The sequence below is a fragment of the Pteropus alecto genome, unplaced genomic scaffold (genome assembly GCF_000325575.1).
Source record: "Pteropus alecto unplaced genomic scaffold, ASM32557v1 scaffold146, whole genome shotgun sequence".
NCBI classification, from domain to species: domain Eukaryota; kingdom Metazoa; phylum Chordata; class Mammalia; order Chiroptera; family Pteropodidae; genus Pteropus; species Pteropus alecto.
In genome coordinates this window covers 8635110-8650117 of record NW_006442107.1, presented here as the reverse complement: position 1 = coordinate 8650117, position 15008 = coordinate 8635110, and the positions used below count along the sequence as shown (strand labels likewise).

At 35.2% G+C, this 15008-nt stretch overlaps 1 protein-coding gene and 1 non-coding gene across 2 annotated transcripts in view; both read right to left on the bottom strand.

Moving 5' to 3' along the window:
• RIT2 (Ras like without CAAX 2) overlaps window positions 1–15008 on the bottom strand; it is a 312137-nt gene that overhangs the window by 147285 nt on the left and 149844 nt on the right. The window contains exon 4 of the mRNA XM_006919944.1: window positions 5972–6163. Within this exon, the coding sequence (XP_006920006.1) occupies window positions 5972–6163 (192 nt within the window). The remainder of the gene's footprint in view (window positions 1–5971; window positions 6164–15008) is intronic.
• On the bottom strand, window positions 6579–6697 carry LOC112469346. Its single transcript, XR_003042610.1, has one exon. It is a non-coding gene; the product is annotated as a 5S ribosomal RNA (ribosomal RNA).

The window sequence follows — 15008 nt, the reverse complement described above, 5'->3', positions numbered from 1 at the left end:
GCATAATAAACTAAAAACTATTGCAACAATCTAGGGGAAGGATAAGGATTGTAGTACCTAATATTTATTGAGTCTTACTTTGTGTTAAGCACTATTGCTAGATAACCTACCAACATTATTTCATCCAACACTCCCAATAACCTATAAGAGGTATTAGTCACATTTTATAGAAGCAGACAGTGGGATAGAATTTGGGATATATAATATTATTAGAGATCAACATTTATGAAAGGAAGAATGAAGCAGGATTGGGCAGAGAGAGAAACTGAATGACAATACGAGCTCCACAAAGTCTGTGCCAAACCAGCAGGGGGATGTGGAGCAAGATTTGCCTGTCGCAGTGTCTCACACTGGGCTGCAATGGCTGGACATTCATGCCCACACCTCACTGGAAATGGGTTTCTCCAGGAAGGGTATGACCTCAGGCAAGGAGACTGTGTAGCTAAGGCTGACTCTGAAACATTTGACAGCTGGAAAATGTCTATTGACTACACCTCCTACTTCTGTGCTGTTCAGGAAGTACTTCTCTGAAGGAGAAATTTGATCTATATCTTATGTCTTCCACTCATTTGTCCAAGAATACAGCAACTATCTCAGTAAAGATTCAACTCAGGACTATCTGATTCTTTTGACCATATGCTTTATTACTTTCTAAACTATATTTGCTAAATTATGTTTTCTAACTATGTCTTGAGAAGTTCATCACAGACACCCACAGTATTAAGTGATAATACGATGATGACCTCAAGTACCACTGAGGAATGTAGCAGTTTGTCCCTACATGAAAGGTCTCTACACCTCAGTATAATTTTGTCACCTGTCATCTAGTCAGTTTGCTGCATCAGTATGGAATCTGAATAGTGCTATTGCTCTCCTAAAAGCTACCATCATTCCTCATCCTGAAGACCAAGGCTCCTAAGTGGTCCTGCTGTTTTCATTCTTGCCCCACACAACAGCTAGCCTGACAATAAAAATGCATTCGTGCCTGCTCAAATGTTTGGAATAATTTATCTTCAAATGAATGTATGTGTGAACACACACACACGTATGAATGTATGTGTATGTAATTTTATTCATAGCACTATTTTTTGCAGTGTGCAGTTGGTACACAAATTGTTCATTATCTGCTTCCTTTGCTATAATTTCAGATTCTTACAGATAGTTTTTATCTGTCATATTCAACTCATAAACAACCCAATTCTAAAAGAGTGCCTGATACTTACTGAACAATTATTAAATATTTGGCAAATATATTGAATGAGAAAATGTTATCAAAAAAAAAAGAGTGTCAGAAAATTGATTTGAGTTCAAATTCCAGTTCCACAACTTACCAGTTTAGATAAATTACATAAATCTCTAAGCTCTGTTTTGTTTCCCATCTTAACTGGAATATATTTGCATTTTTAATTAAATGAAATAGCATAGAAAGAAAATGCCATAGAAAAGATAAATAGGGCTAAATAATTCTTAAGTTTGAGTGCCTATCCTCATAATATTGGGCAAATTACCAAACCTTTCTTTTTCCATAAAAAAAAAACCCTAATTTGGAAATGTGTTTATATGGATTATATAATATACTGATGATAAAATATGAATTAAGAGCTACTTTTTAAATTCGAGTGGTATTTGCAGTTAATTATCACAGCATATTCAATATACTCTGGTACACATTTATGTTTTGTTTTGATTGTGTCTTAAGGCAGGCCTGTCTATAAAATTGTTCTTGATATGTGTGCACTGGGCAGGCTAGTCTTGCCAACTTCTCCTGAGTGTCCCATGGCTTGTGCACACTCACAGCCCACGATTCATTTCCTACGCTCTAGAGTTACTCCAGCTGGTCTTTCCTAAAAGAACTATCACCATTCACCTGATTCTTCCTACCTGGTCAGGATGCTTCTCCATTTGGCATCTTCTTTCTCAAAAATTCTGCCCATATTATCTTTTCTAGTTTTCAACAACAATTGCAGTTATGCATGTTGCCATATTGTTCAATATTTAGTTTTGTTGTTTAGTATGGTTTTCCGCCTACTTTACATGTATAGATCCTTCCTGAGAAGAATAGAAAGTCCTTAAAAACTGGCTTACTCATTCCTTTACTGAGCTCCAAAGCTGCCACCACTCTGCAAATAAAAGTAGATACTTGATATAACTCTAAATAGATGTTATTTTTCTTAATACAGAGATTCTTGATTCCCACAGCTTCCATATGCCCCTCTCAGTAAAGGAATCAAACCATTTCCATTTTAGCTATCTCACTGAAGAATAACAGAGGGCCTTATAGGATCCCCAGTCAGCACTCGAAGAGTTACACAGACTGTGGAAAGCAGTTTCAAGGCTTCAAGCTGAGTATTAAGCTGCAATTAAACTGTCAGCACTGAGGGGTTTCTCGTGGTCTATATTCAGGATAAAACCAGTTTGTGGTCTGCAACTGACGTAAACTTTTCTAATCTAGCTCCCAAATCCCTGGAACTCATTCCATTCATAGCACTACTTTTATTTGCACAGTGGGTCAGGGTTTTGCAAAAATAAAAAACAGGAATTATCCCCTTCCATTCCCCAGTGTGACAATAGAAGACATGATAAATAGGGACAAAGTCCACGGAAACCCAGGGGCTTAATGTCTGAGAATTTTAAAAAGGCTTTAGGGTAGCCTGGATGCACTTCGGACAAAATTGTTCAGTTGATTAGAAAACAGCACTTTTCAGTAGTTTTTACCTCATTTCTTTACTTTTATTTTTCCTCACACTCATCCCTCCAACTTCTGGCTGTTACTGGCTTGTCCAAGTCCCGGCGCACCTCTCTCCATATCTAAAGAGTTACTCTGATCCTTCCTGCTCTGACTTGCCAATAAAACACAATTACTTATATTCCATTCTCTGAGGAGCATGCTAAGATCCTGAAGCTGATATGGAAAAACTAATTCATAAAAAATAACAATGGTTTGCAAGGCAACAGTGTAACATAGTGAGATTTCAAATCAGAACACATTGGGTATTGCCTCTCAATTCTAACGAGCTGTGTGACCTTGAGCAAGTTACTGAATGTATTAAAGAGTCAGTTGACTCTTAGGTAAATAGGTGTCATAAAGGAGCCTATTCATGGGAAGGAATAAATACAGTTATGTGTGTTAAGTGCCTGGCGCAGAGCCTTCCAAATAACTAAACATATCAACATCATCAGCATCAAAATGACTATTGTTCCCAGATAAAACACTACTTTAAACAGAGCCCTTCGATACATTAGCTTAAAGCAGGAAATGATAAAAACATTAAGCACTAAAATTCATTTATTTTTCTTGGTAGAAAAGGATTTGGGATTCACCAAAACATGTAAAGAATGCAGCTGCCGCCTTACCCTACCAAACAAAAATGGTAAGAAATAGTTTTCCTTTCAACCTTTTTTCAGTGTAAACCAAGGAGGAAATGCTACTGAGTGAGAATCTTACTTCTCTGACTACCAGCACTAAATCAAAGCACCCCATAATTTCTCTCCAGCTCCTTGCTACTTTATTACTCTAGGAATCTTCACAAAAATCCTCTGAGCTATAAAATATGCAAGTGTCAGCATCTTCGTTTTTGTTTTAGATTAAAAACAAAAACAAAAACAAAAACAGAGACCTAACCTTTGAATACTGATATAATGAAAGAAGTACACGCGATCTGGGTTTTAGTTTTAATTTCGTCATAAACAGTAATTGTTTATCAAAGTCAATTTCTGTCAATATATTCACTTATCAAATATCCTCATCCATCGTATGCTTGTCTCTCTATACAGGACAATTATAGGATTAAAAGTGTAAGTCGAAAACATTTTGAAAAGGAAAACCACTCTACAATTATAGGAATAATTATTTCCATCACAAACACCAGAAGCCAAATTTGCACATCACTTCATCATTTGAGACTTTGATACATGAACATTTTTTAAAAGATTGTAATTTGAGTTTTCATGGTTCTTGCACTTTCTGTGCCTATCTTGTTTACGTGCTTTTATCCAAAAGGCAAAGTCTGTAAAATCTGCATAATTATACAGTTTTATGTCTTTTTTGGTATTTGATTCAGACATTTGTGATGCTTGTGAATATCGCATCACTGCTCATTGCAATAAAGATGGACATTGATGTACATTTCCATCTCAGGGTGCTCCCTCGTGCTACTTCCTAGAAGTCCTAAAACAAAACGAAACAAAAAAGCAAAGCCCCCTACCACTGTTCAGAGGAGTATCTGAAGTTTTCACCACTAGAGCTATACTTCTCTTCTTTCTGTCAAGTACTGAGAATAGATTCATATTTAGCTGGTGAGAAAAACTTGAACTTATATCCCATAATAATGTAACCATAATAATAATGTAACCATATTACATTAAACATTGCTTAGGAGAAAGAGAAACAATAAAGCAAGACAGAAGAACAGGTGCAAAGGAGACAAAATATAGCTCCTAAGAAATACCTACTACTTTAAGACACTTAGACTTTTAAATAAAATAGACAGAAAAAGTCATCAAAAAAATGTATTGCACTAAATTAGAGCAATGTGTTTCTGTGTTAGGCATAAATTTATAAACATTAGCTCCATATGAGAACTTTTCACTTTGAGAAAACTTAAAATGCATTAGATACGAAAATCCAAACATATAAAACAATGTAAGAGAAAAGTAATTGCTTTAGTGAAAATTCTCACCTTAACTAAAGGTTTTATTAGCAGGCTACTTTAAGAAATCTAAAAATAAGTCATTAATTGGAATAACAATCTATTTAAACCCAGTTCAAATTTAAGGTCAATGCAAATAAAGTTAAAACATCTCAAATTATAACTAAGCCACTCAATTTAGAGAATTTTATTTACAAAAATTTTATTTGCATGCAACTTCTCAGTATGCAAATGTAACTTTGTGAAAAATGAGTCACAACGAGGGAATTGTGAAATGATTTGTCTGGTCCCTGAACTAGATTTTTGTTTTTTTAGTCTCTTCAGAGACCTAAAGACACCTGAAGTATCATTACCTTGTGGACATCTCAGAGACCAGGCCATCATAGTTTGCCCATCAAGCCCTGATAGTTAGTGTATGGTCAAATGGGAGTAAACTATAACTATAAACTACATGAAGTCTGGTAATGGATCTCAGTCTAAACGAGGTATAGTTTCTGCTTTATCAATTTTGATTGGAGAAATTGTGAGACTGAGGATCTCAATGACACAGCAGGGGCAGCTTGAAGCAGACTGATGGTATATAGGAGTCATTTCTTATTAAAACTGAGAAGTAGTAGCTTGCTGATTATGGAAGTTGGGAAGGGTTTTCTTTTAACTATTGCTGCATGGAAAAATTACTCCAAAACATGGTGGTTTAAACAATTTGCCCAGGATTCTGTGGGTCAGAAATCCAGACAGGGCTTAGCTGGGAAGTTTTTCTGTTTCATGTGAATTGGCTAGGTTAACTTGTGAGGTTGCAGTCAGATGGTGGCTGATGCTGAAACATGCAGAATGGCTTTACTCACATGTGTGGTGCCTTGACAGTTGTGAACAGATATTGCATTGTACACTTGGCTCTCTCAAGTGCTTAGCTTGATCTTCTCTACATGGCAGTTAGAGGTATATCCCAACACCAAGTGTTTCAAATGGCAAAGGCAGAACCTGTTGAACTCTTAAGGCTCAACCTCAGAAGTTAAACAGCATTACTTCTACTACATTCTACTGCTCAAAACAAGTCATAAGACCAGCCCAGATCCAAGAAAATGGGAGAAACATTCTGCCTACTGACAAAGTGAGGTAAGGACCCTGCAAAGGAGTATGTGAGTGGGATATATTATGGTAGCTGACACAATCTCTATGAGGACATCAAAAATGTCTTACAAAAATGCTGTGCATCACTTCATTCCCATAATTCTCTATATAAACCTTGGAAAACAACCATACTTGGTACTATGTATCCTTAGAGGAAACAACAGAAGCTAACAGATAAAATTGGCACTCACCTGGCGGAACTGTTCCAGGTCAATTTTGTTACCCACCAGCACCAGGGGAATTTCATAGGTGTGACGGACCTGAAAAATGAGCTCTTTAAACTTGGCAGCCTCCTGGAACGATTGGCGGTCAGTGACAGAGTAGCAGATGATAAATCCCTCCCCACCTCGCATGTACTGCTCCCTCATGGCTGTGAATTCTGCCTGCAGGAAAATAGCAAAATTGTGATGCAATTTAGAACAGCAAAGCCAACACATAACATCAATAAAAAGTCAAAAGCAGACAAATTATGAGAGTAAGCGTTTGGATAAAAATTTTCTAGAAGTATATTAATGGGCTTTGCATATAGAAAAGCAATATGAGGTCTAAATGTTTTAAATTCTTCAGGATGTTGATCGTTGATCATAAGAGATTTATGAGATCTTGGGGGAGATTATGTTAAATGGCAGATTCACAAATGTAATGTTGGAGAGTATGTATGTGTGTGTGTGTGTATATATATATATATATATATACACATATACTTTTAATAATTTTTTTTAGGCAAGGCAATCCTTGGGTGACGTCACAGATTGCAAGGACCTTGTCACTTTACAATCCCTTGTTTTTTATTTTTTATGCCTACAGCACCTGGTCTTCCTAGGTGGTCTCCCATCCAAGTACTAACCAGGCCCAACCCTGCTTAGCTTCTGAGATCAGACGGGATCGGGCTTGTTCAGGGTAGCATGGCCATAGACTACTTTTAATAATTTTTTCTTTAATGACCTAGTTTTAGGGAAAGGAATCTAAATTTGCATACTCAAAACATTAAAATCTAGAATTTCTTCCTCAAAAAACATGGAAAGAAATTAGAGTTTAACTCTTATTATCCTTGTGAATGAATGAAGTTATTAGCACAGTTAATTGCAGACTCGATTATATGTTTGGGTATTCCTAGATTTGTCTCCCTGAGGTATATAAATAAAGGGATTTTGAATGCTGAGTCATGGGTTCATGTCTACGTTCTGTTGATACTTCCATCCTCTTCTCTCTTGAGAGAATCACATTCCACAGTGCATCGATGTCCCAACCTGAGGGTCATTGCTGTATCAGTTTTTCATGTTGATCCCATCTAAACTACAACTTTCTGCCAACTGAAAATTCAATATTAGATTTGAATTGCAATCTGAAACATTTCTCAGTCAGAAATATCTTTTTTTCACTATTATTCTGAATCCACTGTTAAAATCACAAGGGCTAATTAGGTTCATGCAATGGGAAATAGAAAACTTAGACTCTGGCTGTGGAACAAGCCATGTTAAACAATAAAGGAATATAAGAACACATTGGATAATTTGTGAGATAAAGGAAGTTTCACATGAACTTGAGTTGTATTTGCATTTCGAGGTGAAGATGTATATTCAACAAGCAAAGTGTTTATAAGAACTACTAAAATGTCCTGCTCAAGGTAATTGTCTAAACAAATGTTAACATGGCTTGACTGTGTTAAATGTGAATGTGAGCATTTAGATAGATCCAGAAATTTTGGAAAATTGGGGTACATACAAGTCTACAGAGTAATAAAGTTAAGGTCCTGACTTGATGGGTGAATTTCTAAAATTGTTTTCAGTCAAAATGGAATGGATCCAGTTTCACTGGGTTCAAACAATCATTACAAGTTGTAAGAACTTAAGCCTGAGAGGAAAGGGGACTTGTTCAAGGATGGACAACCAGCTAATGTAGAGTTGGTTTGAATAACTTAGGTTTCCTGACTCTCAATATATCAAACTTACTTACTATTAAATTTTACTTTAACTTAATCCTAAATTTCACCATGTGAGTGAAACATACTAACATGGGGGAAACAAATCCTACTGGGTCTCAGTTTCTTCATCTCCAAAACAAGGTAGGATAAAAAAATGTCTGAGGTCCCTTATAATTGACATTCTTTCATTTTGAAAACCCCATGCCTCAATCAAAATCCTGTAGCTGACATGGATAGACTAGAGAATTATGGACTGAAATTGCTAAATAACGCCTCCCATACTTATGATGAATTTTCAAACAAAAATGATAGAATCATCATAGAAACATATGTAATATTTAAGAAAATATAAGTGGGCTTGTTATATCAGTTGTATATGATTGAAACCATAATAAAAGTGCAAACTAAACTGGAGAAGATTTTACAACTTACAGTTCTCTATTTGCCAATTATTATTTTAAGCATTAAAATTATGCTTAATTTTTAATTGTCTATTGTGTATTGAAAATAATACACATTGCAAAATATTTAAGTGGTACAGAAGTATATAAAATTAATTTTCTTCCCACTTCAAACTTCCAGTTTTCCTTCCCAAATGCATGACAGTTAATAGTTGCTTTATCCTTATAGAAATAGTCTGTGTATATACAGCATAGACATATACATTCCACTTTTACACAACTTTTTATACAACATTATACAATTTTTACTTTAAACTTTAAGATTTAGTAGCCTAATGCACCTTGGAGACCATTCCATATAAGCATGTATTGATTATTATTTTTCAAGGATACATAATTCCTTTTATGCATGTACCATAATTTAACTAGTTGCCTATAAACAGACACTTAGATGTCCTCCTTTTATTACTATTACAATGTTGCAATGTATATTAAACATCCATGTTTCACAGATTTATGTATACTTGAGAGGTAGTATTACTAGATCAAAAGAGTACAAACATTTTTACTTTTGAGAAATAGTGCCAATCTCACCAAAGACATTGTACCCATAATTCTTCTTCCAACATTACATAAAAGCGCCTGTTTCCCTCATTCTCACAAATGTCACTTATCAAATTTTTCTACCTTTTATAAACTTAAGAATAAAAAAAATAGTACTTTGTTTTCTTCATCTGTATTTATTTATGAGTCATGTTGAACATCTCCTATGTTTATTATCCATTTATAGATTCTAGATAAGAATTTTATTTTGTTATAAGAAATGAAATAGCTTTTTCATTTTTGAATTCTTAAAAAATTTGGACTGCAGGTTTTTTTTCTGACAGACATAAGGGAAAAACAATAAATTTGACTACTTTACCAATAATTATGCCATAAGACTAATAAGTTTGAAAAACTCCAACAACCTATTAGGAAGACAGGCAAAGTATATGAAGGTAAAATTCAGAGAGTAATATTGGATGAATGAATGAGTGAATATCCAACCATGCAAATAGATTTCCTGGGCCTCGCATCTGATCTGATTTGCAGTCTCCAGGTATGGCTAGCATTAGTTTTTTTAAAAGGCTTCTTGTTTGATTTTGCTTTGCACCGGGATACAGAGTACATAAATCTGCGTTTATGTTCAAAAGTGGTCTTTATGATCTAAGGGCACAAAATCTGGGAGGCACAGTACACAACTTTTAGGTTTATTACTCACTTAGAGCAAGTCCTCTAACAGATCACCTAACCCCTTAGCACCTCGATTTCTTCTTTTGTCAAAAGGGATTAGGATACACATTTAACCCATCTTACAGGGTTGTAGGAAGGATTAAAGGAGAGAACGGATGTGAAAATGCTTTGATGAATTTTTAAAATACAATACAAATTAATCCTATTATTATCTCTGGTACAAATCCTACAGAATAGAAACTTGCACTGGGAGAACAGGCATGAAATCCTCTTAGAGCTGCATTAAATATAAATGTGGAAGTATTCCTCAAATATCTTAATAAGAAAATCATTGGGGTTTTTTTTTTCAAATAGAAGAATCTTTCCACCAATAAAACATATAATTAAATTATCCTAATAAATGGGGAGGATACTTCCTCTTAGTTTACCTTTATATAGGTGTATATAGGTGTGTGTTTTACTTAAAGATGCACTGGAGGCTGGTAGGGCCCAGAGAATTGAGGAGAAACTCTGCCGCTATGTATCAACTTAATAATATATGATACTGAAATCGCTTTCTAAGAAAAAGTCATGTTCAACATGTTGCTTCTTCCATCTTCATTTATCCATGAATTAAAGATCTCTATGCTTTATGTTCTGTGTATCCTGAATGTTAATAACTTCCTCATTTGCTTCCTGCTTTAAGTGAAACTTGTTGGTTAATTTTTCAGGAACATCACTAGATACCATTTGCTATCCATAAACAGCAAATATCTACAAAACAGACTCACTGTGTAAAATGCTACCAACATAAGCATTGCTAATATCTTCCAAGCTACTCTTGAGTACAACACTGCAGCTTGATCAATTCCTTTGGATATGCTTCTTTGTATTAAATTCTCTTAATTCTGAAAAGAATTTTTGATTATGCTCATTTTCCAGTTTCTTCATTATCAGAATAAGTTCGAGCAGGTATTCAGAAACTTAGGGACCAAATCAGCTCCTCATTGCATTCAACTAGTGCTACTACAACATATGAATGCCTCACTATTTACAAAATGCACTAAGCACTAAAGTCAAACCCAACTTTCAACTATTTCCTAGGACCACACACACATAGCATTGTCTATAGTGGTTGTCATGCCCACAATAACCACACCTCCACCCTAAATTTATCCTCCTAGTACAAAATAGTTAATCAAAAAAATAAGTCAGTCCTGTACCTAACACTATGTCAAGTGGTAAGAAATATATCTTAATATAAAAAAAAAGAATGACCCAGTCCTGGTTGGAGGAATATAACTAGGCCTGGGTAAAATGAATGAAGAGGGATTGAGTACTAAGTGAACCTTGGGGGTTTCAGGAAGGACGAGAGCAGTTTTTAGAAGGAAGGCAAAGAGGGCTTGCGGAAGGAAATGAGGTATGATGTTTGTTTGTTTGTTTTCTTAAATTTATTATTTTCAAAGAGCTCCTGAACTTTCATGCAACCCTACTTCCAAAGAGTGTGTATTATTACACTTAAACAACTTTTACTGATTCACGTTGAGCATTTTACATGGAAATTAAACATCTGTGGCCTGCATACAAGTCAACAGTTCAGTTTTTGGTGTCTGTCAATGGAGCAATGTGATTGCTGTTGCTTTTGTTTGAATGTTTTTAAAGAAGGGAGAATAAAAAATAAAGATATAAAAGTGATGGAAATGTAGGTATCATAAATTTGTAATTGATGCAAAGTACAAAAATTGAAATCAGTAGGAGTTGTCGTTCTTCAGTCTCAATCTGATGGCTTAAGCTGGTTAAGAATGTTCAATTGAAATAGAAATGAACAAAGCTTTTATAAATGCTGATACTATATGATCAAAGATTATATCTGAAAGGCAAAATATAATTAAGGATTTTATATTATTTTGTAGTTTTCAGAAGACATAACTATCTTCACCATTATATATTTGTCATCTGTCTTTCAATATGTGACACTTATGTACTTTTGGGAATGCATTATGTCATGGAATACTGCCTAACTCATTTATCAAATATTAATTTAGCACTTACTATGTGACAGGCATGTAAAATTTGAAATGACTTTAATACATATAATAAAATGAAAATATGGATAAATATGGAAAAAAAACAAATAAAAATTAGAACATCAAAACCAAGATAAAGTGAGAACACGATTTGATCTGCCAACTTGACTCTCAACTTTTAGACAACTAAAACTACAGGTGAAACACAATCAATTACACTGCTTTTGTGGTCAATAAAAACAACATGCTAATGTGTCAGGTGACACAAATCTCTCCCTGAGCACCTAGAGCTGAATGCAATTTCTCTTGCAGGGGTTTCAAATAAGGGACAACCACCTCAATAGCAACAGGATCTGCAGTATCATGTTTCCTAAGTCTCTAATTGCATTTGTCAACCTAAGTCTCTAATTGTTTTTGTCAATTTAAGTCTCAACAAACATTTTGTAGACTTGTTTCATGATAATACTGTTATCAAATAGGATAACAGAAAAGTTATTTTGTAGAAAATAGAACAGCATGTTAAGATCGAGGATGATAGTTAAAATAATTTTATTTTAATGCTTGAGAAACTAAAAAGACCCTTGATTCTTTTACATTTTTAAAATTTTTTGATTGAGATATAATTGACATGTAACACTATATTAGTTTCAGGTGTGCAACAATATTTCAATACTTGTATATATCAGAAAATGAACACTAAAATAAGTCTAGTTGACATCCATCAGCACACATGGTTAAATTTTTTCTTGTGACGAGAACTTTTAAAATTTACTCTTAGCAACTTTCAAATATACAATATAGTATTACTAACTATAGTCACCATGCCATACATTACATCCCCCAGACTTATTTTCAACTGAAATTTGTACCTTTTAACCCCATTCACCAATTTTGCCCACCTCCCACCCCCCACCTCTGGCAACCATCAATTAATCTGTTCTCTGAATCTATGATTTGGGGTTTTTTGGTTTTGTTTTTGTTTTAGAGTCCACATATAAGTTCTTTCTCTGATTTATTTCACATAGCATAATGGCCTCAATGTTCATCCATGTTGTTGCAAATGGCAAGATGCCCTTTTCATGGATAAATAACATTTCATTGCATATGCCAAATTTTTATTATCCTTTCATCTGTTGACAGACACTTGTGTTGTTTCGATAGCTTGGCTATTGTAAACAATGATGTGATAAACATGGGGGTAAAGGTACCTTTTTTGAGTTAGTGTTTTTGTTTTCTTCAGAAATACTCAGAAGGAGAATAGCTGAATCATATGGTAGTTCTAGTTTTAATTTTTTGAGAAACTTCCATACTGTTTTCCATAATGGCTGCATCAATTTGCATTCCTACCAACAGTGCACAGAGGTTCTCTATTGATAGGTATGTACTTATTGCAATTTTATTGTTTTCTGGCTGTTTTGTAATTAAAAGTCCATTGATTCTGATGTAGCATTGAATACTGGAGGATTCAGGGTGCCTAGAGTCTGACTATAATGAAGATAACTCCTGTAAAGCTCTTACCTCAATACAACTCAAAATAAATACTAAGGCTGCAATGTAGAACAGCCTACATAATCCATGGGCCTAGTGCAAAATGAAGATGTGGGGACCCTCGTTCAAAAACTAAGAATTTCAAGACAGCAACAGCAGAACATTAATCAAGTGGAGGGCCCTCTGAGTATAGAGCCATGGGCAACTGCAAAAATCACAGGCCCGTGAAACTAGCCCCATTGACATGGTATAACCACAAAAAAGCAGTGAAGGGCACATGTGAGAACTCCAAGAGAGGTTCTCTGGGCAGGTCTCCCAGCCAGAGGAAGAGGTGGTGGTAATTCTGCTCAGATGTTAAGTCACTACAGAAGCTTCCTGACCCCTGTGAGGGGCACAAAACTGGACAATGACAGATGCACAAGGTGGTGTGAAGTATAGGGTTGGGGAGAAAGTGAGGGACATGGGGTAGGGGGACTGTAGCATCATATGGGAAATGATGCTACAGAAAGAGACATGAGTAAGGCCCATGTCAAGAATGGCATCTTCCTATTGTCGAGTGAAATCACATTCCTGAAAGCCCTGACAGCTAGGTTTTGGATTAGGTATGACAGGAAGACAAGAACAAGATCATTTTATTATTATTATCATGTGGCCCTATTTCAATAAAATTGGTCTGGCAATAGTTGGAGCAAGGGAGAGAAGAGAGGTTGAAGATAAGGAAAAACTCTTGAAGGCCGTTGTAGTAAGCCTGAAGTAAATTTCAGTGGGGGAATAAATAGAAGGGAAAATTCTTGAATGAGAGGTCACGATACAGAGAAATAGAAGAAAAATATTTCTGACATTTCAAGGAGGAAAGACTTGATGGCCATGAATTTGGGCACGAGAGAGAAGAAATGGAAAAATGCTATAGATGGTTCAGTCAATAATACCGGGCCATTGGTTGGGCTTTTGCACATGCCCTACCTCTGCATTCCATATTATTAGCTCCCACATGAGATAGGAAAAATTAAAATATAGAGATACTAAATAATATCAAGTCCTAGAGCTACCAATTAGGAAATCAGAGACACATTCTATCATACTACCTCTCCAAGGAAAATAATTCACTTCATTTTTTGTACCTCTGGAGCCTAGAAAACAGGTCATAACAGAAAGAAGTTGATTGAGAAGGTAAAAAGCTTAAGGGTCATTGTGTCACAATAAAGATTTGCACTTTTCTAGCTAGAGTTGACACTAGATACCTAAAAGGAACTATCCATAGGTAACTGGAAATAGGGTTTATGTGAAAGAACAACTTCTGAATGGGGCAGGTTTGAAAGCCACAATCGGGGAAGTCTTTTGGCTGATCATGGGGACAGGAATTAGGCTATAAAGTTAACTAGTTTGGATCAGTTTTGGGGAACAGGGATTTTTTTTTCTATTTTTACGGGGAGTGAATCTGGAGCTTTGTCCCATCGAGAATATATTTATCTATTTTAAAGGAGATTTTATGAAAATGGTTTTTGACAGCTGTCTTCTAGTTTTGTTTCCTCTTGGCAAACGTGCTCAGTACTTAACAGTCTAGATCTATGCACTTATGACTCTTTTATTGTAATTAATGTGCTTTGCTCTCCTTCCCATCACTAGACTCTAAACTACCTGAGAGAAAGATCATTCAGCATTGTATTCTCCAAAGCACCAGGGATGGTGCCTGGATCAGAGCCCAGTAGATAATTATATTATCATTTGGTTAATTACTTAAACTAAATGTTCTTAAGTAATGTTACGATTCCCTGGATGATATGCACTTTAAGGAGAGTAAGGTTTGGAGGCTGGAAGATGGAGATAAAAGGAAAAGAGAATCAAATCTCTAAATTAAAAACATAAAGCTTTTAGTTATTTACTCATTCCCGTACATGTAAGGCAAGGTCTGGTTTAACTTTCCTGTAAAAAGGTATATCCCATTGAAATCTGCACCAACTAAAAAGCAATTTAATGTTTCTTATTCCATTTCCCTCTTCAATCACTTGTCTTACTGTAATAAGTGAAGAAAGATGAATCTTTCTGTCTTTGGATGCATCTAATTTCTTTCTCATAGAAGTCTGTTTGCCTTTTCCCAGTATATTTGACTTGTACTTCATCAAAGACTTAAAGTTTCATGACTGCCTCTGGTGGTACAAATCCACTAAAAGATATT